Here is a 24,722-nt window from a genome sequence, read left to right on the forward strand (position 1 = left end):
TAAGTTTTCTATCATTCCCTATCATCCCACTTCTGATAATTTATTTTATTTAAAACGAAATAAAAAGATAATATGAAATTTGATTTAATATTTTTCAAAATACCATTTTTTGGTAGCTCACCGCAACGTGTCAAAACATTGTAACAATTTGTAGACAAAAGTTTGTAAAAACTCAGAAACAAACATAGAAATAACTTAATAAATATAAAACAAATAAAAGAAAATTTCTATATACAGAAGAAACTCACAAAGAGTAACAAAATTATTAGGTAATGGTAATAGGTAATAATTAGTATATAAGTTGTATTTAAGTCCATAGCAAAAATTAAACCAGTATATAGCATGTCTGGAATTAAATATTATTGGAGTTTACTCCTTAAGAATCGATTTGCATATTTAAGGGACCCGGTATGAGAAAAATGTGAGGAGTAAAATCTATCGATGAATGACCTCGTTACGTTTTTGGTGCGCACCCTATGATGCGTAACTTTCTAATTTGTCAGTGTCAACATACTTATATTGCTGTCATTGTGAAGTTTTATTATCATTGTGTTCCGCTAAAGTGAACTGAAAGTATTTTCAAATAACTATGGCAGAAAGAGGTGTAGATGATATTGCCGGAACATCTAACAAACACGTGGTTGCAAGGTACGTTATAATTCATGTATTATATATATGAGCATGTGCAATTTGTATTTATTAAATATTTTAATAATTATCGATGTAGTTCATATAAATATATATTTGAAAACAACACATAAAATTAGATAATCAACCCAATATGAATTATCGAGCGCATCCACATAAAATAGAAAATTTCTAACCTTACCAAAAATTAATTTTTTTGTCGATGTCTATAAATTCTTCCACGTTATTATGATTTATTTTATAAATAGTTTTTAAATATTAACAACTGTAGTCAATAATTCGATAATATTATCAGAAAAATCGACAATATTTTTTCATTATAATGTTTTTATATAATTTTCTTTCGAAAAGTTATTTTTAAGCTTATTTAAATAATTTTCATGTACTATTTATTATTGTATGTAAAAGATTTAGTGACATAATTACCTTTTTATAACCATTTTTGTTAATTATTAAGATAATATTATATTTTAAATAAAAAATTAATTATAATAATTTAAAAAAAATGTTTATAAAAACCTTTTTTTATCAATTTTCTTAAAGTCGGTTAAAATTTTTATAATTATGCATTTATAAATTTTCTAATTTTTTTTTTATATTTTTTGATTAGGAAAAAATCTAAACCTCCAAAAACTCCAGCCGAGAGACAGCGAGCTTACAGATTAAAAAAAAATTAATGAAGGAAGCCCAAAATATTCTGGCAATCAACCAATCTTTTTTAAGTTAAATAAACTCTTTTTTTTAAAACTTTTTGCGTCTGGTTAGACTATCGAACTTAAGGAGTAAACTCCAGTCGTGCGTCGGAGCTGACACACACAATTTTTTTATTAGAATAGAAGAGTAGAAAGCACTTTCCATTAAATATGGCCTCAAATTATTGCAGAATGCGTGAAAAGATGATATCGATTTCATTTCAATTGGCAAGTGATTGTGCATTTTTTTGCATTGTAAAATATTGAGCCCTTTACTAACTCTGAACGTGCTATAGGTAGGTAAAGATCGTGCTCCGCATTCCTAAGTGAATAGCCGTACAACGATCTTTCTGAAATTGGAGAAGAGTGCTTACGAATTAGAGAAACGGATACAAAGATGAATAAGGAAGGAAGAGTCAGAATGTTTAATCTTTTAAAGAAGTGAGTCCTACTGTTTAGTCCGAGGAAATATCTAACAGCTCTCTTTTGAAGATTCGGCCAATTTGTGGAATGATTTCCATCTGCTTTGTTTTAACAACATCAGCGGCAAAATGATTTTTGGCATTGTGGAATGTCAGCACAATGTTGGCAATAGAAAAAATAGAGAGAAAAAATTGACATATTGGCACTCCAAGAAATACGATGGAAGAAAGGATAAATAAATAAGAAAAAATATACTCGGTTTCGCAGCGGGGAAGATAGACAAGGAAAGGACGGTACCGGGTTTATGATAAGCAAAAGGATATTAAGAAATATACTAGAATATGAAGTTATAAATGGGATAATATCAAAGCTAAGATTAAAAAATAGTATTGCAAAAGGGAAACAACAAATTCTTTGAATCGCAATGTGCATGACATTTTGAATCACAACATGCAAGGCCAAAATTATAAACTCGTGGCCATAAATAACGCACCACCCTTTATTTCAATATCATAATAAAAAATGTTAATCTTTTGGGCTTCTTTTTTTTATCACAAAAAGTTAAAGTATCTTAAATGTTCGCGATAAAATGTAGCAAAATTTCTTATCAGCAAATAACTGTTTTTGTGGTTTCTTAGAATTTCAGTTTTATGCATATTTTAATGTTTCTTTCTATTGTTGTACCAACTTGTAGACAGCAGTAATTTAAGTCCATCAAGGTGTGTTAAAGTCGAGACTAGTTAAACAAAAAATTAATAGAGTTAGGCAGTTAAGTGAACGCGAAGCTGAAAGAATAGCAGAGTTAAATGGACAGGGACAAAGTTATCGTGAAGTGGGAAATGGGAAATCTGTTTGGCAAACACCTCACAATCATTGGCAGATTGATGCAAAAATTTCAAGAGAACGGTTCATATTCTAGGAGGCCTGGACAAGGACGTCCTTTAGTTTTAACTCCTCAAGATGTCCTTTTTTTGCAATTAAATTCATTAAGACAAGTGTCGAGCTTAACAGCCTTTCACGAGAGGTTCGAAATGTAAATATCTCTGATAGATAGATAAGACGACACCTTCAGAATGCTGTTCTACACAGCAAAAGAGCTCTCCAGGCACCTTTGCTAACCAGGCAGCATCGTGTTGCTAGACTAAGATTTGCAAGGCAACTTTTAGATTGGAATTTAGAAAATTGGTGCCAAGTTTTATTTACTGATGAGACAAGAAGAGATGAGAATTTTAATGTCTGCACATAATTAGTGTCTCTTCCTACACCCGCCCTTAACGCAACAAGATACATAACTGACATTCTTGAAAATCACGTCGTTCCATTTGGGCAATTTATTAGTGATGCTTTTCGTTTAATGCATGATTGTGCTAGACGACAAGTTGCGGCAGATGTTCTGAATTACCTAAACGAAGTAGGAATTCATACCATGGACTGGCCACCAAGAAGTCCAGATATGAATCCTATCAAGTATGTCTGGGACATTTCAAAACGCCGCATTTGTCGTCGAAATCCATCTCCTCAAAAGCATGCCCGGGAGAATGTTAGCAACAATTACATCCAGAGGCGGAAATACACGCTACTAGCGTTTTAAAAAAAGTAACATTATTGTTTAGAATGCAAGTTTTAATTTTAAGAAAATTTGGTTTTATTGCGATTTTTTTATTTTCATTGTTTTATTCATTAAAAATCACTCAAAATTACTACACATTTCTTATTATTGCGTCAAAATGATCGAAAAGAAGTTAAACAATAGCAATATTATTATTTTATTCTTCTTCTTCTTCCTGCTGTGTATAGGCATCATTGCCTGTTTTTCTTCACGTCATTGCCTCTGCTCAGTCACCTGGGAGGTTGTCACTCCATCTTTTCCTAGGTCTTCCAATGCTTCTTTGTCCTGCTGGTGATTTGTCCCTTGATATTTTCACAATTCGTTCTTCCGTCATGCGGTCAATGTGCTCATTCCATTTTATCTTTCTACCCAGTACCCAGTCATTGATATTATCTATCCCGCATGTTCGTCTTATGTTTTCACTCCTTTCTCTATCCAGTAGTGTTCTTCCCGCTATTCTTCGAACTATTTTCATTTCTGTAGTCTATTTTATTATACAAAAAAATATTTTCAGAAATCGGGGTGGTGCGTTATTTTTGACCACGAGTGTATGTTGAAGAAGACGAGGTGATGTTTATGATATCCAAAGATTACCAAAAAATTTACAGCTAAGTAACAGATAATTCACTTATCATTTCACAATCATTGACCTAACTTCAATAAATAATAATATAATATAATATAATATAATATAATATAATATATATTCGACTAAGCCAAATTCACTTCTTTCCCTTAATCCACCGAGATTTTCGAAAGTAATAAAGAACATGACCGCCAGTGATGAATGTGGTAGTGTCGCTCTATTGTGTTAAATGGCTTTTTCATACAATAACAGGGTTGTTGGTGTTGTTTCCAGAATCACTAATCACCTGCGTGCTATTATTCTCTTCAAACGCAGTAGTAGAAGGGAAAATGAGTATCTATAATATTTCCCACTTTCATCAGTAGTAGTACAATCGAAAAGGAGCATCTCAGATAAGTGTTTCATAGTTTGGAAGATTCGTATATGATTATAGAACAGAAAAAAAGAAGTATAATGAGGAAAGAAACAGTTAATGAATAGAAAGTCGACAGGAAGTTGAACGATGTAAAAATATTGTTAGTATGAAACGAGTTGTCTTGAAAAATTCGTCTAGGATGATATAACAAAAAATTAGAAATACAATGAGGGGAGAAGCATGAATAGAAACAATACGAAGCTGAAATGTAACAATAATATAAGTTTGAAATTATTTCAGAAGCTTGAAATAGTACTTAGATCTATAAGCAGTATAAACAAGGATGGTCCCAGAAGTACTTGGCTTAACAAAGAAAACACAGAAATTATGGAAAAAATATATTTATTGTTCAACGAAATATATCGTTGAGGTATATTCGGTACGAATACTATGATAGTTTCTTCATATTTCTGTAGACACATGTACAACTTTTTTTTTCTCCTTCTTCGATGCGGTTTTAAATCCTAAGAAATTTTCCTTACCTTTCGGTATTATGTCTGAAGGCGTGGATTCGATTTTTATTGATATTTACTGATTGCTAACTATAAAAAATGCGCTTTAATCTCTCGCGCCGAGAGTACGACGACTTTTTTACTTGTTTTATTTTCTCTTCATCGAGTCAATTTTTTGAATTTCATTTCTCTCCTCAAACTTTTAGTTTGTTCCCTCTGTTTATTATTGATTTCTTCTAAGGTACTCCTCGTATAATAAAATTTGTGCAATGAGTAATAAGAATGGAAGTGCCATTACGAAATAGATATATCTTTTTAAGGAGAATGGCCGAGGGAGAAGATTAAAATTAATGCCGAAAGGGATTACTCATCCTATTTGAAGAAGGCGGGAACCCCTTTTACTTGAATCAAGCAGCGTTTAACTCTTTTTGCGTTTATACACGAATGACTTAACAGGATTATTCGTATGTAACCCCTTTCTAAGGGGTATATGATTTAATTTAGTGGTACATCAATGATTTTAGTTTTTAGAAAATACAACGCCTCGATGTTTGTGAGAATTTAACATAACGGCCATTGAAAAATAATTATTTTGTTATTTATTACCTTGACGCTATGAGTTCGTAAACGTTCTTTAGTGGCTTTGTTTTTCTGTTAATTTTTCAATTGTTACATAAAACGTTATTTCTAATACTTATAAACAGCTACGAGGATGTATTGAAAAATTCTTAGCCTACTATAGAACCAAACAAAATTTCAATTTTAAAATATTTTATCACTCAACATATTCTCCTCGTCTCTAGACCTTTCAAAAAAATGTTTCCCCTTGCTCTGAAAACCAGACTTCCACAGCTTTTATTACCTCCTCGTTGGAAGGAAATTTACGACCTTTTCAACTTTTTTTCAATTAAGGAAATAGATGTTGGTCGGATGGAGCCAAATATGGTTAATAAGGGGGGTGTCCTAGTAATTCAAACCCGAAATCACGAATTTATTGCATGGCAACATGATATTTGTGTGCAGGGGCGTTGTCCTGCAAAAACCAAACACCTGTGGATAGCTTTCCGCGTCTTTTCCTTAATTTTTTCCCTTAGAGTGGTCAGTAATGTCGAATAGTAATCTCCAGTTATTGTTCTACCCTTATCCAAAAAATAAATCATGATTACTCCATGGTAATCCCACAAAACTGAAGGAACAACATTCAAACATTTGGGAATCCAATCTTCGTAAATGTGCTGGTATCTTAGCCCTTTTAAATACAGGTACTTGATGATGGCTCAATACTCCAATTTTTCGATTTTCACAATTTCGGTGTACATCTTTTTTCTTTTAATTTATCCCGTAACTCTGGTTCACGTTTTTGATGTGTTAAGCTTTACACTGACACTTCTAATAAGTTATTGTTCGTTGCTATGGTAACACAATATTTTGTTTATGCATGGAACTTGTCTAGGCTAACTAGATATCAATACATTTTCGTATTTTGCTCAATATTTCGCGCACGGTGCTGTGATAATGTAGAAAAATGGAAATAAGTTACTTCACATATTGTAATCGATGCCCTAACCTTTTTAACATTTATATGAATAATAAATGTGACCAATGAGTGAGGTAATTTTTTTTATTTTCACATTTATCTATGGATCACAATCTTAATTGAATACTTATGATGAAAACCGAGCCAAAAATGTAATTTTGAGAAAAAACGTAGTTTATTCATAATATTAAATTGTTTGACCTGATCTTTTTGTTACTTTGTTTTCCAATTGCTATTACCACCTGATTTTAGTTTATAACGTTCAACCTAATTTTTTGGCAATAGATTTTGTAATTTAAAATATTTTGTGACATTTCTGAAGAAACGTGGTAAGTACCTGCATAATTGCATGAAAACTGAGCTAAGTACCAGTTGAATAGGTGGACTCTTCACAAAACTCAAGAATATTAATACCTAACGGTATTGGCAGTGGAAAAAACGAGAAAAAGTTTTTTAAGTAAAAAAAAAACATTACATTACATGATCCAACTTTATTAAAGGTGTTTATTCATTAAGAAACTTTAATAAAACTAAATCTGTAAACTAATACCACAAACTGAGATAAAAACAATGACCTAAAAAATGGTGACGCGTCACCAATAATATTAATGACTGCAACAAAAATATACTTCTAACACACTTATGTTTAAACAATACTTATGAACTGGGCAGCCCTAATAGATTTTGATAAAAGCCTTTGTTTTCTTCTTTTAAGAAAAGTATCACTGCCTCCAAGTTTTTGTTAATCCGAAATACGACTTCGACATTTAAGCTGTGGCACATTCATATTTTGTTTGACAGTGTAATTGTAAAACACTTACACACCAAACTAAGGTGATTTGAACAAAATCTTACCACCATAACGGTTTCAAACAAAGGTGATTTGACTATTACATGTGTTAGAAAAACAGTGAATTATTCGAAGATAATCAAAGTGAGATGGTCCATTTTTCACGACTTCTTCGTCTCATATAGTTTCAAGTTGTTCAAGCGTTCGAACAGTAAATAGAATCTTTCAGTTGACAAAATTGTTTACTTTTTGCACATTTTAGTCTACTTTTGAAGTCAAAGTACATATTAATAATTCTTCTGCTGTAGCTAACTTTTAAATCATTCATAATACTGAAAAACAATCACTATCACACTAAAATGGCCGTGGTAGCTGACTAACAACTAGCAGAATCAAACTTGTCACTGCCTGTCTTAACATATACATACTAGTGGAAACAGATACTGCATAAGAAATTACTCTATATATCTCTAAAAATTCAATCATCATATTTACATCACATCTCGTATATTTAAATTATTTATGTTTTCACGAACATTTCTTCGAAGAATTATTTGATTGCATTTCACTCTGTTGTTCAGTTTAACAAAAATTTTTAATAAAAAATTTGTTGTACTAACAAACATTTTTCTCATTATTTTGACATTCAATATCCCAAAATTATAAAAAAATAATAAAATATGTTGTAAGCATGTATCAGTGAAGAACCTATCAATTTTATTGAATAAAAATGTATTTTTTATAAACAAAAAACCACGAGAAATATAAATGGGAGACTTACCCATTTGGTAAATGCGCAGGCATAGTTTGTAATCTCCTGGTATACAAAATGGATCCTCCTTCAGACATATATCCATCTGCTATGTCCATAGCGACGGTATTTCTGAGTATCTCTCCATCCGATAAGTATCCGTTAGCTAAAGATATTTCACAATAATCCGATCCACCGTCTGGTTGTACCCTTTGGTACTGTCTCTGTCTGGGCGGCAAAGTTAAAGTGCTACAGTAACCTCGTAACAAAGGCCTCATTGGTTCTATAGATAAATTATCATCTTTCTCCTCTAAGTATACATCTTTGATATGATTAATGATATCTTTTTGTGTTTCTTTTGGAAGATCTAATTTTTCTCTATTAAGTATATTATTGTAAGATATGTGATTTGTTTCTTTGTCGATTTTCTGTTGCTTTACTTCTTCGTTTGAAGAATCTTTAGGTGTTTGAGGAGCCGGTGGAGGCGGCGATTGATCGGTGACTGCAGTGATATAGTTTATAGGTTCTTTTCGGTTTGGTATAATGTTGTGGCATTCTGATCCACTTTCACTAGAAGGTTTATATATAACCGAACTTTCACTAGAATTACTATGATGACCTGTACTAGCGCTATGACTGCTCTCTGATAGCTGCGTAGAATCTTTATCGGTCTTTATTGGTGATATGAGAGCTACAGTTGGCTTTTGTTGTTTTAGTGATACTTGGGAGCTTTCTCTAGATACTGATATTCCATTTGGTCCTTTGAATGAGCTTACGCTAGCATCTCTTGTGATTTTACTAGTTCCTTTTACTGCGGCAGTTGGTTTAGGTATGCCGGTTCCAGGAACTGGTTGTGCGGCTCCGTTAAGTACTGGTAAATGCGTCGATTTAGGAACCGATTCTTTACTCACCGCAACTCTTATTTTTGGTTCTGCTATTTTAGTCATAGGAAGATTTGCTACTTTGTAAGCATGTTTTTCGACATCAGCTGCGGTTTTGTTTGACTTGTTGGTTGTTATAACTTCCTTTTTGGTAGCATTAGGACTATTTTTAACCTGAGTCGGTTTTCCTGGTCTCGTTTGTTTTAATCTAGAGGTATTACGAACTGGTTTTAGATCTACGTTTGGTTCAAGACTTATACTTGAGTCACTCCGTTCACTTCTAGCTGAAGATACCCCGCTGGAACTACTGGTTCTTTTACCATTACTAGCAGGAGATGGTTTCTCATTATTTTTGAAAAGTTTCAATTTATCTAACATTGAATTTTTTTGAGATTGGTTGTTGCTCTGATACGGACTGGTTATTTGAGTGGGTGGAGCTCTAGGTATCATGGACATTGCAGGACTGGTACTTCGGCTGCTGCCTGCAACCGGTCGAACTTTGTCCGGGGGGCATCTCCGAGCTGGTAACGATGAACCTGGTAAAGGAATACTACTGTTTCCCTTATGAACTATCGCCGAAGATCTGTAACAAAACAAAATTTATAATTAGTTAAGCGGAAATTACAAGATGTTCTTTTTAGTCAGATACGGTATAGATTTGAACAACCGCATTTGACGAAGGAAAATATGTAATTTTATCAAAGCAATATACGTGTGTCGTTATTTTGGAAGTTCATACATTAAGATACGAGCTTCTACAGAATCCACCATATTTTCCTCGACTATTTTATGTTACAAAATTGAGGAAAAAGATCGGAGGTGAGATAATCGTATAGAATTAAACAATTGTATCCTCCGATCATTTTTAAAGAATCTATTCTTTGAAATAGATCCAATTAGAATCAAAAAGAGAGAGAGAGAAATGCTTTATTGTCAAACATTTGTAGACAAAAGCTTGCAAAAACAAAAAAACAAACATAAAAATAAATAAATAAAGATACAAATAAAATAAAATTTCAATCTACAGAAGAAAACCGCAATGAATAACAAAATTATAGGTAATAGTAATAAGTAATAATTATTATATAAGTCCATAGCCAAATTAAACCAGTATGCAGTATGCCCGGAACTAAATATTATTATTAGAATAGAAGTCGTTTATAGAATAGAAGGCACTTTTCAGTAAATATGCCCTCAAATTATTGTGAAATTTGAGCCCTTAACTAATTCCTCAACCAATTTTTTAATGTTTACAAATTCACTATTGATAACTGCCATACAAATACTAAATAACGTGGCGTCTTCAAACTTCAAACATATGCTAACATGGACTTTCCAATATAGTGGTATTTTTCAAGCAACTAACGCCATCTCAGGCCAGGTACTTCTAGAATCATCCTAGTAAATTAAGCTTCTTCTCATGTAACATTTCAAAGGTAAGTAATTAAGAAACTGCTCAATTATTAGTATGGTTAAACTTAATACACAAGAACGAAAATTAACAATTATTTTATTAAATTTAGTCCAAATATACGCCTAGTTACTTGTATTATGGCTTAGAAGAAATATTATAAAAATTATTGTAGTATTATCTTCAAAAAAAGTATCGATAAAAATAAATTGAATATATTAAACGGTCATTATTATTCTATTACTGTTGATTTTATATTTTTACCAATGGTCCAGTGAATTTCTGAATTTAGGTAGTTCTCAGGGTACTTTATCGATACAGTGAAAGTTAACATAAAAACTTTGGCCGTTAAGAGATATATTTTCGTTCCGAATTTTGCAAATAACTCGAAATCTATTCCAAATTTTGGAAAAGTGAAGGGATCAAAAATGTAGTTTGAGAAATTTTTTACAAAAAAAAGTTGCTTCTAATTTTTTCCTAAGAGCTGTCATTTCTTGCGCTCGGGGTCGCATCTTATTAAGAAGTTTTCGCGCCTCGTAGAGTCTGAGGGAAATTACGTCCCCGGCTGAAGAATAAACTGCTTCGTCTCCTCGAAAACTCAACATTTCGGGACGAAAAAAAGTGTATTTTACTAGTTAGAGTCTCTACTTTCGAACTGCATCTGCAAAAAAATTCAGACTTATAAAATTTTTTTGGAAAATAACACGAACGGCATTGTCTGTGACCTTGCTATACTCAGCAACGAACCCTTGCTTGAGGTCGTCAATTAAACGATTACCTTCAAAATGGGACCAATTATACCTTTGAACTCACTCTGTGATAGGAGAAAAAACTACTTTTACTAATGCTAAATTTTTTCATAATTAACAAGTTTGGTTACTTTTTTATAAGTCGTTGAATACTAGCCATTTTCGCAAAATAATGAGAAAACTAAAGCATACATTTTGTAGCTGAGTTGTACAGCTTCAATTTCCTTTCCAAATAAGTTCGTAAAACCTTCGGATTCGCATCAAAAATTTGAAAACTTGCCAACAGCTCCAAAACGATATTTTTAACAATATATTAACGCTTTTTGTAAGAGTAATTTTGAGAAAAAATCACAGGGAACCTTTTTTGTAGGAAATGTTTTGAACTACATTTTTGATCCCTTCACTTTTTTCGAAATGCGGCATAGATTTCGAGTTATTTGTAAACTTCGAAATTTTGAAAATTTGAACAAAAATATATCAATTAGCGGCGAAAATTTTGATGTTAACTTTTACGGTATCGATAGAGCACCCTGAAAACTACTTAAATCCAGAAAATCAGCGACATTAATTTTCGTGGGTTTTGGCTCTAATTGGGCTGTACTCACTGAACTACTTGTATTGGGTGGGAGGCGCTAATATCCCTGCATCACTATAGGCTTCACTTATGCTCGTTTCCTGCCTTTTCTATTTCTACAGGACAACCAATATTTTGAAAAAATTTTTCTATGATCATAGATTGTTGCCAAAAATCCAAGAAATTGCAAAAAAAATATCTCCATTTGTCGCTTATTAATCACTAACGTCTTGGTATCTCAATATTTAGTTAATGCAATCGGCGCCATTTGATAACTTATCTTAACACAGACAACAATAAGTCACTCGTGATTAAGAAAAATAGATACAATTGGACTATACTTCCAAAGAAGAAAAAATTTTAGCCTGAATCACTCGGATAAACCATTGTGTAAACAGATTTAAACCAGTTTGTCATTCCCGTGGTTAAAGTTTGTTTATTAAAAGCAAATAAACAAAAAAGATCCATGAACTTCCACACACATCCGTTTATTCATTTGCAGTGGCGCACTATATAATATGAACAGAACTGTGAGGATAATCTATTTCAACAAAAGAACTGAACTTTTTAAACAAGATTTTTGTCGTCAAAACTATTAATTTAGAAGGAGATATATTTAGAATATTAATGAAACATCTCCAATAAACAAGCAATAAAAACTGAAGTCATAGAATACTAGCTGTTTCTTGATGCTTTTCTCACGCAGCTTTGTATAATAAGAGGTAATAACATAAATATGACTAATAGGTATTACGAATTTATGAAAACATAAATAAAGTTTCGTAGTTTAAAAATAGATAAACTTAGTTTTTGCAGCCAAAATTAAAACTAAATTAAAATTAACATTAAACTAAACTTTCTTGGTAATCCAATAGAAATTTCCTTTATGGGTCCTTGTTGTCGTTCAAATGTTGAAAGCTTCTGACATTGTCTATCAGTGTTCCTTCAGCGAAAGGACATTGCTGAATTTCAGACACTGCTCTTCCTATTTTTTTTATATCAGTTTTAAAAACAAAACAATACCACCAATACAACGTATTCTGTGCTCATAACCTCATAAAATTAATAAATTAAACTAAGAAGATGAGAATTGACAAACTCTTCATTTAATTTTAAATTAGATTTACTGTCAATCTTCTGCATTAACTACAAGTAGCATTTTAGTGTCTATTAACTAGTAATTTATATTCTTAGTTCAAAGTTTAATTTTTAATTATGGCTGCATAAACCAGGCTATAGATGTCTAATAATTTTTGGTGAAGAGTTAAAACTAATAAATAAAAGGAAGAAAATAATAAATATACTTTATGGTTCGACGTTGACCAAGTTCCACCATCAGTAATTGGAACTACAATCATCGATGAGAATCCTGCAGGTATTTATCTATGGTTTTAAAACATTTAGAAGTTAAATAAAAATCATGTGGATAAACATATAAAATTTACACTTTCTTTACAGATAACGTCGATGTAATGTCATTGAAACATCAAACAATAATAGAGGATGATGCAGAAGAATTAGAAAAAGCTAATGCTAATAAGAGACCCGATTTCAGATTATATACTATGATTAGCAACAATAATGTTTTTTATTTTCTTTGAAGTAATTACGTTAAGCTAGTTCAAATCTTGCTCGAAAATTTTTTTACAGTAGTGTCTTCCAAGAACATATTAGCAAGAAGTTTTTGACTATATTCAGTTTTGATTCTCTGACATTTTGCTATCAAGTACTGTCAGTTTGACGTCAAAAGTAGATTTTTTGGCAACTAGAAACCAATTAGTAGTTTTACGGGCCTTATCGGACATTGTTCATTTTAAGTTTTACTCCAATAATTTCAACACCACATATGGATTATATTATCTCAAATGTTGCAACCCTTAAAAAATTACTGATGTTGCGTTTGTATCATTTGGTGAATTTATAAGAAGTGTTTTTTTCTTGTTCCCTATATATATAAAAAAAATGTTAGAAATCGGATCGATGCATTCGGTTACAAACTCGTAAATAAATCATTTGTTTCTATTTTTAATTTTATTTACACTACATACCTTCCCGAAATAAGGAGGAGCATTCATTAAAGACTAAACCTAATACTCCGAAACTGACAGCAAACGTTTAACTGGATATCTATAAATAAAAATAAATAATTCTTAACTGTTTTTTTTCCATTTCCAGCTTATGTAATATACCTACATAAAAAATAGTAATAAGTTTGAGTTAAGTGAGGGTTTCTAATATGAAATTCAAATCCATAATTGTATCTCAAGATTGAAGAATCATTCAACAATAAACTAACAATGAATTTTTTTATGAAGATTTATATCAACAAAAACACATTTAATGACTCCAACACTTTACGTCCGATGAAATAAATCAAGCTCATGAAGGGTGCAAAAACGGTAAAGCCCGTTAAATGGAATTCCTTATGAGTTTATATAAGTTTGCTCCAAAACTCTTTATTAAACTAAAAATCCAAGCTTTCGGTAAATATTATTCCCATCAGGGAAGCTACAATATAAGTGGAGGTAAATAAAAAATTCAAACCTGTATATAACATGTGTGTTAAATATATAATATTGAAGTAGACTTACGTTTAATTTGAGGATGAATTCCTAGGTCTTTTCTTAACGAAGTAAGTCATGGCAAAAGATTGAGGAGTTGGGTTGCACATAAACTATGCATGTTTTTGTGAATATCAGATAAAAAATTCTTGAATATGTAAAAATAGTTAAAATGTGTAATTGAAGTTGATTTAATAACTAAGTAATGCACATATTTTCACAAAATACCATGTGATGTCAAGTACTAAAACTGATTACACTTGTATATCTTAAAATATCAGTTTTAGTAATTGACATCACATGGTATTATGTGAAAATATTTGCATTATTTAGTTATTAAATCAACTTCAATTACATATTTTAAATAAATAACAGGCGTAATACAATCTTTGAGAAAAACTTGGTGAAATGAAACAGTAAAACCATGGTCAATACTACCGAAAAATCGCATAGATAAAGTTCTTCTAACACGTCTTCATCTAGGGCCCAGGGGTTCCCAAACTAGGTGGCGCGTCCCCCTGGGAGGGCTTGGAGAAAGTCCAGGGGGGGGGGGCGTGACACCTTAATAAATAAATAAAAAAAGATTTCCTCAAATCTTTGAAATAAAGTCTTTCTAAGTTTTCGTAATTTTTTTTTGTAAAGTTTTAATAAAGTTGTAAACTTTATCAAAGAAGGCTACGGTTTTTAAAACTACAAAACACACAAGAGTTCAAGGTTCTCAAAACCGTCCCTCTCCATAGCAGTTACTGTCAGACGCAATAGCCGTGTGTACGGATATCTCGGTATGGCCTTGGTGTGAGTGCGAGTGCACAGAGCGTTTTTTGCTATCCAGCTTGACGAGAGTACAGACGTAGCATAACGTTCTAATCTGATTGTATATGTTCATTACATTGAAAATGAAAGAATGAAGGATGAACTGATGTTTTTTACTGAGCTGGTGACCACTACTAAAGCTGTAGATGTGATGAAAGCAGTATCAGACAAAAATTATTGGTGTATGCACAGATGGTGCTCCTTTAATGATCGTTTTTCGCTCAGGCTTTGTACAATTGGTCAAAGAAAAGAATGCTGATGTGGTTGCGATTCATTGTTCTATTCACCACGAAATTTTAGGACCTAAATACAATATAACTTAATAATAACCTTAAAAATTAATTTAAAAAGATCTCGATCATAAACTTAATTTAACAAATATTTATAGATAGAACACTTAATTTACAGTGAATCGCTAATAACCAGTATACCGTTCATGCGTATTTTGTAAAAAAACAAAGTACAGTCTGGTTAGCATGAAACTATCATAACTATGTAGTATAAAAAAGATGAAGCTAATGACCAAAACAATTATAGAGGTATCTCACTAGTTAATTGCTTCGCTAAGATCTTCACCACCATTAAATCGCTTATATAATTGATGCGAAAAAATTTGTATTCTACGGGAATGTCGTACATTTTCACCTTCGATTACCAAAAAGAAAGGTTGTTTTTGTAGACTTTAAAAGAGAATATTAAATATTAAATTAACGAGTGATTTTTTTTGCTGATATCTTTTTGGCAACACTGTTTTGGACAGATCACGCGTGAATCGTGTCTTGACAAACTTGTTCAGTTTGGTCTAAAATTTAATCATGAATCGACTTACGAAAGAACAACGCTTGTAAATTATTGAATTTTACTATAAAAATTCATGCTCGGTCAAGCATCGCGCACTTCTTCCAATTTATGGTCAGTTTGGTCGGCCTACTGAGGGAAGCTTGTGACTCAATTTCGAACACAGTTTACGATATAGGACAATAAACCATTAACACGCAAACGTACAGTGAAGAAAATATTGCGGCTGTGTCCGCCAGTGTTACTGATGACCGTGAAATGTCGATTCGCCGCCGTTCGCAGCAATTGGGCCTCTGTTAAAATTTTGCGAAAGGATTTGAGTGTAAAGCCTTATAAGATACGGCTGCTGGTGCAAGGATTGAAGCCACACGATCTCCCACATTGTCTAACATTTGGTGAATGGGCGCTGGCAAAGTTGGATGGAGATCCACTTTTGTGTTCAACAACGAAGCTCATTCCTGGTTGAATGGATACGTCAACAAGCAAAATTGCCACAATTGGAGTGAAGATCAGCCAAAAGCATTGCAAGAGCTACCAATGTTCCCGTAAAAGTCACCGTTTGGTGTGGAATATGGACCGGTGGCATCATCAGGCCGTACCTCTACCGTGTGATGATTGACGATTTTTTTGCCCAAAAGGGAAGAATTGGACATGCCTGATATGTGATTTCAACAAAACGGTGCCACATGGCAAGCGAAACAATGACCAAATTGAGAGTCGCTTTTGGGGAACAGATCATCTCACGTTTGGGGCCCATCAATTGGCCGCCTAGATCGTGTCATTTAAAGGCTTTAGACTATTTCTTCTGGGGCCATGCTAAGGCTAAGGTCTACAGCAGGGGTGCTCAAACTTGAACTGCTGGTGATCTACCTCAATATTTTTAGACTACTTACTATCGACTCTGAGAGGCTGCAAGTATGTGTGATGCAGGGTTGTCGTACATACGCGATACACCCTACCTACCTAGGTAGGGTGTACCGTAGCATATATATATATATATATATATATATATATATATATATATATATATATATATATATATATATATTAGCTTTCTGCACAATATAGGTACATTATTTTAGTCAAGGTTTGGGTTAGGTTTAGTTAGGTTCTTCTCTACAATATCAATGAAAAAACTCATAGTTATTCAAAATTGCGAGTTTATTGGTTGTTACAAAACAAAAGAGTTACATATAGTGTTAAATCTAACTAAAGAGTGGCTTTGGATATTGAAGCGTGGCACTGCATGTCCTCAGCATACTTTTCATAAGATGGTACGTAACCACTGAGTGCTAATAGCAAGCATGATGACATATGATCGTCAGTTAGTCGATTGCGATATTTTGACTTAATTATCTTCATTTCAGAAAATTCAGACTCGCACAAGTAAGTTGACCCAAACAATGCCGTCAGTTGAAGGGCGATTTGCCTTACATTCGGATATTTATCTTCAGATATAAAACACCAGAAATTTGTATCAGATGCTGTAGCTTTGAGATGTATATCTGATATAATCTGCACCAACTCATTTTCAACAGAACATGAGTTCATATTAAACTGACTTGCTATTTCAGTAGTTAATTCCTCAATGTTTTTACATGAAAAAGTATAACTCATAAATGATGCTATATTTTCCAATTTACTGCAATCATAAAAACGCATTTCGAATTGTCCCAAAATATTTGATAATTCAGCCTCATACGTATCATAATTAAACTGAGGAATCCTTGCTTCCAAAGACGGAAAATGTTTCAGATCCTTTCTTTTCAGTTGATCTATTATAAGTTGCAATTTACTTTTGAATGCGTTTACTGCGCTAATCATCTCAATAATAGTTTTTCCTTTACCTTGAAGCTCCAAGTTAACGATGTTTAAGTGCATTGTGATGTCAGTCAAAAATGCCAAATCAGCCATTTTTCGTTTTTCAAAATTTGAGTGTCATCACCTCTTTCGTCTAGAAAAGCTGTTATTTCGGGCAATAATTCTTGAAACATTTGTAGGAACTTTCCGCGACTCAACCACCTGACGTCTGTGTGAAGAACTAAATCAGTGTGTTCAGCTGACTCCCTATCTTCCAACTGCAACTGAAAGAGCCGCCGTTGCAAGCTACGTGCACGGATGGAATTCACAATTTTTGTTGCAATGCCCATAATTTCATCCGTGTTTAAAACTTTGGAACACAAAACTTGTTGATGTATAATGCAATGGAATGAAAAAAATGAAGGGAATTCTTCATTAGCTCGACACAATGCCACAAAACCGTTTTTGTTTCCAGTCATTGCTGGTGCTCCATCGGTTGTAATGCACACTAATTTATATATTGGTAGCTCGTAGTTTTTTACAAAATTAAAGAGAACTTCATATATATCTTCGCCACGGGTCTTCCCCTTCAGAGGAATGATTGTCAAAAATTCTTCCTTAGCCGACATGTCATTGAATACCATCCGAATAAAAATACACAGCTGGGTAGTGTCTGTCATATCGGTGAATTCGTCGAACTGTAAAGAAAAGTATGTACATTCCATGATATCATGTTTTAGTTTATCTGCGATGTCCTGACTCATGACTTCAATACACCTTGTGACAGTCGGACGAGATAACTGAAGTTCTCTAATAGCAGACATGATTTCTGTTTTATTTTTAAAATCTCCAAATAAAGTCTCACCCGCTTCAATAAATGCTCCCTTCACCACCGATCCATCTTCGAATGGTTTCTTGTGTTTCGCCAATATATGAGATATTTTAAATGACGCGATCGTAGCAGCTTTTGATTGTTTGGCTGGTCTTGTGAACATGGTTTGTTCTTTTTTCAAACAAGATATAAAATCACTTACTTTTCGTTTTCTTAATTCACTCTGTGGCGGAAAAACCTTTTGATAGTTTTTATGAACCGTTTTATGATGCCTCTATAAGTTACCACGCTTAGGTATTGCAACTGACGCACGACAAATAACACAAATGCACTTATCCTTCACCATACCAAAGAAAAATTCTTCCTCCCAATCCTTATTAAAATGATACGTTTTAGATTTCTTCACTGCACTCATTTTCCACTATTTAATAATAAACTTTGTATCGACATAGTATCGCTATCAAGTTACACCTCCAAATCATGCAGATGCAACATTTATATCGGCGTGAAAGAAAGTCTCGAATATTCCCGTCAAACGCGCCGCCCGAAACTAGACAGTACAGTCTAGTCTAGAAACAACGCGGCTTTTCTTTGACAAGTGCCGCGCGTTCCTTTGATAAAGCCGCCTTTTGCCGCAAGCAGTGTTATTTTATTACGTAATACATTTTTGTAGTTTAGTTACCTACCTACTTATTAAAAATTTTTTTCCTCTCGAGATCTACTCAAAAAGCACTCGCGATCGACCGTTTGAGCAACCCCTGGTCTACAGGGATAAACCAGCAACGATTGACGCATTGGAAGCCAATATTGAAGCATTTATTCGTAAAATACCGGTCGATATGTTGGAGAGAGTGTGCCATAATTGAAACTAGCGAATGGGCTATCGAAAGCGGAGCCGCGGCCAACATCGTTCTATCGATTTCAATAAAGATTTCATCAATTTTTTCAAATTTTTTGTGTTTTTTTTTTCAAAATCAAATCCTATACCTCTTAAAAAATCACTGATTAAATGGTTGCTTCAGCAAGAAGTTTGATATAACTGAAGGAGTCCTACAGGGGGATCATTACGTCCGTTGCAGTTTTCTTTGTTTTTGTCAGATATTGAAGATTATTTTAGATTTGTTAGCCGTAAATTAAAAACGTTAGAATCCTATTCCAACTCGATAAGATTAGAAGTAAACATACAAAAAAGTAAAGTATTGATATTTATTAAGAGTGGAGATAACAATAACTGAAAACTTAATTTCCAAATATAATAACGAACCTTTGGAGGTAGTAAAAATGTTTACATATTTAGGTGTTACTTGTTCATTTCCGTCCTTATTTCTAAATATGACAAACAAACAGTAATCAAGACTCTACAGGTGCTATTATGAATATTACGTGTCATTCTAAATTTCATTCTTGGAAAGCTCGTATGGAACTTAGAATTATATCATTTTATCTTCTCTATCATATGGAATTGGAATCTGGGGATTACGATATGCTAATTTACTTGAACGAGTTCAGGTTAACTTTTTCAAAAGTTTGCTGTGTCTGCCTCTTTGCACTCCCAATTATATAGTAAGAGTAGAAACTAAAACCGTTAGGCTAAGTTTCTTATTATTTAAATCAACGTTGTTGTGGTTAAATGATAGTGAAAATCATAGATGAGAATTTATTAACTAAGCAATGCTTCTTAACGTTAAAAGCCCTCAACAGTCTCCGTGTAAAATACAGTTTTATAGCTCAAGCATATCAGCACTTCGACTTTTCCGGTTGTGATAATCTATGGCTAGAATTCTTACACAATAACTTCTAGCATTTATATATAGATTTATATAAAAATAAATTGATGGCGGATGACGAACGTATCCTTTGTTATATTGTCTGAAGATAATAGTAATTTGTACAGATTCTGCCGAGAACTTTTACTCTACTACTATTAGGCTTATTTTTTTGAAAACTTATATTCACTAAACACTTTAATTTTGATGATGTAAAAATTCTGGATAAGAAACATAAAAATGCACAAAGAACCAACAGCGAAATGATATGCATAAAAATGAAAAATACAGTTAATAATCGTACTTATGTAGTCAATCTCGAGGTTCAATATAACCGTCTTTTGAATGTTAGTCAACATACTCTCAGCGGACCAGAACATGATACTAACAATTAGAGTAATTGAAACTGTTTTTACTGTTCACGCTTTTGTTAATACGAGGGCTGGCTATTAAATAACGAGACTGGTTACGAAAAAGAGTTTTGTTATAAAAACTATTCTACATCCGAATGCTCCCCTTCAATATACTCCCCTCCCCTCGCCACATACGTTTTTTCCATTGATCGAAGCAGTGCTGGAAGTCTTCTTTGGTGAGTGCCTTTGGGAGCTTCTGCCTTTTTAAGCTTTCAAAGCAGATCTTTTTCTAACCTTTCGAGGAAATCTGAGCAGACTCGTTGACGCAAGAGCTTTTGGTCAGAAGTCAGATTTTTTGGCATCAACTCCGCTCAGACTTCTGTCATGTGTAATTTCTCATGTAAAATTGTTCTAGCCGTTTCTTTATCGACGTTGACAACTTCGGCAATCATCCGGATGCTCATTCGATAATCTGTATGCACAATTTGGTTGATTTTGGTCACTGTTTCCGGAGTTGAAGCAGTCACAGGGCGACCTGGGCGCTGGTCATCTTCAGTGCTCTCTCGGAACTCACTAAAGCGTTTACACCACTCAAAAACACGTGCACGTTGTTGTAGGTTTTTTCAATTTAACGAGAAATTTGAGATTGATACGTTACTCATAAATATACCTTAAGTGACGTCTAATAATTTAATAAGATATATGGCTTGCACAAATTTCTATTTATATGTGTATGTATTAGTTTCTTTAAATTACTTTTTCCTTGTTCTTCTTTTTATGCAACAATGTTCTTATTTGTTTATGTTATCTAACTAAATGTTAGAACAGAACAAGATTTTAAAACAAAATAAGTAGAAACATTCTAACAAAATTGTTAGAAATTGAGGCATCAAAACTTCATATGTGAAGTATTACTCACTTTACAACAGTAAAGGATTATTTTACATAGAAGAAAACATCATTGTTGACGTTATTGTCCATTCTAGTTGAAATTCGAATGGTGTTTCGGATCGAGGACTCATAATAAAGTCAAGTATACGTCAACACACTCTGACCGGACTAGTACTTGTAGGTAATAATTAGAATAATTCCAACAGTTTTTACTGTTCATGCTTTTGTTAATATTGGAGAAGTTTGGAAGTATTATTTCACTGATAGATGTATCTTAACAGAATTTTTTGTAGGCATGTTGTTTGCACCGGTTTTTATTTATACAGGGTATTTCAAAAAAAGGTGATCCCGTCTCTAGGATAGATAGAAAACTGAAAAATATTTGGGGTTTGCTCAGTAAAAAAATTTCGTAGCGCCATTCGTATTCAAGATAAAGGGCGTCGAGGAAAAAAAGTAATGTTCAATACTTGCGCCCTCTATGAGAGTTAGACATAAAAACAAATTAATTGGATGTATCACTTTCCAAAACATATTCATATAAAATTTCAATAAAATGTTACTAGTAGTCGCGGCTAAAGCGTAAAAAATGTGTATAGTTCTCTATCTATCGTAAAGATGAGATCACCTGTATGTGTATGTATTAGTTTCTTCAAATAACTTTCTCCTTGTTCTTCTGTTTTAAGCAGCAATGTTATTATTTATTTATGTTATATAGTTTGTCTAAACTTTTGTGTCATATACAGTATGTCCTATACATTGTTAAGCTAAACTTATCTGATTATTGTTTAACTTTTTAATTTCACAATTTTCATTACTTGTTTATCTTCATCTACATTTCAATTATAATGTACCATAAATTTTTAGCCTTGATAAAGGTCAAATAAAGGGTAGAAGCGTTGGCATTTAAAAAAAAACAGTTTTATTTCGAGTTCTCATCTGACGAAATTTCATACGAGGAAGGACAATAATATCAATATTGATATATACACTATATTATCAAAACTTCATCTGAGTGCATAACTGTTTGTCAAGTTTTATAATTTTTCTACCTTTATTTGGTTCTTGAGAGGTAGTGGATAATTAAATAATCACTATATTTTGGTCAAACCTATTTATTACCAACCTTGTTATAAAACAGAGAATATTACTAAATAGTATTTTTATAAAGCAATCCTGCTCGTATAAATGTTTATACGCATCGGATTTTATAAGACAAGCACACTTTTGAGATAAAATGTAGAATAGAGTCAGATATCACATATGTCAATACTTATTTATGAAACAGGAGGCTCACACTCAAAAAATATTCTATGAATAGAAAATGCAACTAGAAAATTGAAAGATTGATGCTGAGTCTCTTTTTTAAAGACAAATTTCCTAATAGTCGAATGCAATTGAGGGAATTGTGAAGTTAAAATGGAATTGGGCTGGTCAAGTAGCTAGGGTTGCGGATAGACCCTGGAACGAAAGATTTTGGAGCGGAGATTTGCCAAGACGCAAACTGTAGTAGGTGACGTTCAGCAACGATATGATTCTATGATATCAAGATTAAAGATGAAGGCCGCAAAGAATTGATAAATTGATATCAACTACGCAAGGATTTTATCCAGCAAGATACTAGATGAGCTGAATGAAGATATTATGAAACCGACTGCGTTCAAAATAGCATTAGACTGTTTCACGTAGAGATGAATATTTTTACCAATATATATTATCCCGTAATCTATCAAGAACTTAATCGATTAAACATGGAATATATTCGTCATTCAACATAATTTTACATGTTTTGTGTTGACATAATGATTCATTTGCATTAACCGGATTATTCATAGAATCCCATAAATTACCATATAGGTGTAAATCGATAAAATCAGAGACGATGTAAACGTACTTAATTACATTCATGAAATGTTAAGTCTAGGTATGACTTGAATGGTTAATTAATCGATTGGAGCAGTTGGTAATAACGACAATTATGTCAGCATCTGTCTCAAGTAGTACAATTTCAATGTTATTTAGTTGTAGAAATGAAAAATTACCTTATTCGGATAAACGTTACGTGATCAAATGTTCGATTATAATCATGAAGGCAATTTTTATTGCAAATAATAAATAATTTGTATTGTATTGTATCGGAATAATATTTCCTAGAGAATTGACAGAAGTATAACGATCACATGTAATAGTAATGCTGCTGGTAGCTCTACTCTACTCTAAACACGCGCAGGTCCGTCTACTTAGGAATCCGCTCACAGACAAAGTCTACGACCGGGTGAGAAATAGATCATTCCATCAATCCAAGTCATTCAGACAAAACTTTATCTTAATTTGTGTTGTCTTCGTTCTCTGCCCCTACCCCTTGGTGATTATACTCTCTTGTCTCCATGGTTATGTAAACCGCCATTGAATTATGTTCTTCCGTCTCCTGAGCTAGTATGTTTTACACATTCTTCGGAAAGAGAAGTCCTGAACATAGTTTTTCACTGCCTTCTTTAGAGTTGTCCTCGATGGATAACTTATCCATTTGTCAATGGAAGTGCGTAGTAAATAGATCGGAGGGTTTCCTCTTGTGGTTTATCTAGAGTACTAAAGTATGCGGTAGTTATATTCCTACTAGTCGGGAGATCGGCAGTAAACAGTAAGTATAAAATAGGTCCAAGCTACCCTTGGACACCACCAATATTACCAGAAAAAGTTTACTTGTTCTCATCCATATTCTACCATAAAATACATTTCTTACAAACATTCTTTTAATATGAGATATATCATATGTGGGAACTGTTCCTTAATTTTGAAAAATGATCTTTATCGAACTTTTGTCCTCAAAAGGTCGATTTTTTCTATGCTCTTGTTGGATGGTACTATGTTGTTGTTTTAATCTGCGTTTTTTGTGTTTAACAATTTCTGCCACTACCCAGCTATATTTTTCTGTAATTAGATTCCTATGGTAAGTTATGGTAGTAGATGTTATAACTAGAGTTGTTTGCTGGTGCTATTCATTAATCAGTAGTAGTTGATTAATCAACATTTTTTTAATCTCTTACTTCTTAAACTTTTTTATATAGTTTTGTTGAAAAATTATCTTGATTTTAGGTCTCAATCAATGAAAGTTTAGTTTAAAAGCTTATAATATTAACGTTTATTAATAGGTAAAGGACAGTTTCCACCGAATTTAATCTCTCAAACTTCTAATTGCCGGATCAACTACTTCTAATAATGTCTTCCAAAAGTTTCTACAAGATTATAGTAAAATTTTCCGTCTTGTGGCCTTCGCAAGAGAATAAATTAGTCCCAAGAGAAATTTAGATTCTCTTTAGAATAGTGGGTAGTTGAACAAGTTCAAACGCAATCTTAAATCAAGGTCTTTGGTCTGTGGATTGAATTAAGAGA

General features: G+C 32.8%; 1 protein-coding gene across 1 annotated transcript in view; it reads right to left on the minus strand.

Moving 5' to 3' along the window:
• The window catches only part of LOC130899764 (protein sickie), a 551,159-nt gene that overhangs the window by 205,508 nt on the left and 320,929 nt on the right, over positions 1–24,722 (minus strand). The window contains exon 6 of the mRNA XM_057809948.1: positions 7,934–9,367. Coding sequence (XP_057665931.1) covers positions 7,934–9,367 — 1,434 coding nt within the window. The remainder of the gene's footprint in view (positions 1–7,933; positions 9,368–24,722) is intronic.

Source organism: Diorhabda carinulata, chromosome 11 (assembly GCF_026250575.1).
Source record: "Diorhabda carinulata isolate Delta chromosome 11, icDioCari1.1, whole genome shotgun sequence".
Taxonomy (NCBI): domain Eukaryota; kingdom Metazoa; phylum Arthropoda; class Insecta; order Coleoptera; family Chrysomelidae; genus Diorhabda; species Diorhabda carinulata.